The 1,802-nt window shown below is 31.8% G+C and overlaps 1 protein-coding gene across 1 annotated transcript; it reads right to left on the bottom strand.

Annotated features, from left to right (window-relative positions):
* Positions 1-906: 906 nt before the first annotated feature.
* On the bottom strand, positions 907-1,056 carry LOC136797223 (microtubule-associated protein 9-like; the record flags this gene model as incomplete). Its single annotated transcript, XM_067053192.1, is given in 1 exon segment — positions 907-1,056. A coding segment is annotated over 1 exon segment (114 nt), but the record flags the coding sequence as incomplete, so codon positions are not given.
* Between the last annotated feature and the right edge of the window lie 746 nt (positions 1,057-1,802).

Genomic DNA, 1,802 nt, shown 5'->3' with positions numbered 1-1,802 from the left:
TGTTTATTATTAGTATTACATTGATTGGCTGTTTCTGTGACCAATAAATTTCATGACACGAATTTGGTTTAATTTTATTTTATTACCTTTCCTTAAATTAAAAACTTGATTCAAAGGTTAATATTTGGTTATTTTCCCACGGGAAGAATCTGGTCTTTCCAACTCTTGCTTAATTACGTAACCAGTATATACATAACCTTTTTCTCATTGGAATACATCAAAATAGTAATATTCTGTCAAAATCATAAAGTAACTATCATAAAATCATTACATAATTTAATTTTTAGGTTTATGAACAGACATGCCATTAATGATATTCATGTAAAATGAAATTGAAGTTTTTATTTATGAATGCATTTTAACTTGCTGCATTATCTGTTTATTGAGCGACAGGGAGGTTACTTATTGACCTATGATAAGATTTCTTATCAATAAATATATGTAACTATGTAGGATATTGTAATTCAAAAATATTCTTAAAAATTATTTTTTAATAATACTGGAGACTTATTTTCTTTCATAATAATGACAGATTCTAGGCTAATATTAACTATAATTCAAATTAAAATTGATTTTTATACGAAATTTGTCAAGTCTTACTTACCAGCTGTTCCTAAAATAACATTTAAAATGTCTTTTAAGTTAATTTTGTAGTTAAAAATAATATTAATGATGTATCAACTGAACTGTCAAATTAGGACATTTATCAAGCAAACACGTGTGATTGTAAAGAACCATACAAAAGAGAAAAATACAGTATTGTGGCACTGAGACCATAGAGGGTATGATAAGCAGAGAGTTATGTTTTATGTGTATTAAACTAGATGACAGATATTCACTTATTCACACCACCTTTTCCCTACGAAAGGTTTGATAGCTCGATACAGAAGACCTGGTACAGACATACCTGATGTTGAGTGCCGATCTTGACCTGTGTTCTCCACAGACGGGACGAAGCGTCCCTCCAGATATGACAGCGCTGTCCCATGAGGAGTCATCGCTGAAGCTGGCGGGTGCCATACCAAGACTGCCCTAGGAGGACCTTCCTCTGTTTACGTGGTCGGTCGCCATGACGACGGTCACGTGGCAGCCACTGCTGTCTGGATAGGGAGTATTTTTAGTCGAGTCACTCGGCTCACCTCCTGCTTATCTCTCCCTTAAGTATATAACTGGGGGTGTCGGTACTTATCTTATAGGGACAGTTTTGTCGTAATCAAAAGACGTTTCAATTGCTTTCTAGATAATTTGATTTGGTAGATTACACTTTTCAACACGAATTTTGGAACCGGATTCAAGACAAATTTTTATTAGTTCATCGAAACTAATATACGAAAAAATGGTTTTACCATATAAAATTTGCTTCAGTAAATACACGTAGGATATTTCGTGTTTTAGGCTGATTATTATTTTTTTTTTTATATTGTCAGTACACAGCTTCAAAACTATCAGGCTGAAAGAATAAATTGTCATATCCTTTTTAAATTCAATAAAGTTACCTGGAAATCAGAACCAAAATTAGTGTGTTATTCTTAATTAAATTCCCGCATTGATGTACTGAAAAATCAAAATGATGTTAAGCATATTGTTCATTCCTTACATGGTTTTTATGTTTGTTTCGATACAATGGACATTGAAAGGTATAATTTGTTCTAAAAATATGAAAAGATGAAAGACGAAATTTTTTTTTTCTGGAGAAGGTGTAAGAGGTAGGAATAGCTTTTTAATTTTAATTTCAGCAATTTTTTTTTCTTCAAAATATTGAAAAAAACCAATGGTCGTGTTCCAATGTTCCAATGTTCCAA

Source organism: Halyomorpha halys, unplaced genomic scaffold (genome assembly GCF_000696795.3).
Source record: "Halyomorpha halys isolate HHAL.00 unplaced genomic scaffold, Hhal_1.1 Scaffold9843.1, whole genome shotgun sequence".
Classification (NCBI taxonomy): Eukaryota; Metazoa; Arthropoda; class Insecta; order Hemiptera; family Pentatomidae; genus Halyomorpha; species Halyomorpha halys.
Note: the sequence above shows the minus strand (reverse complement) of the source record. Positions and strands in the feature narration are given on the sequence as shown.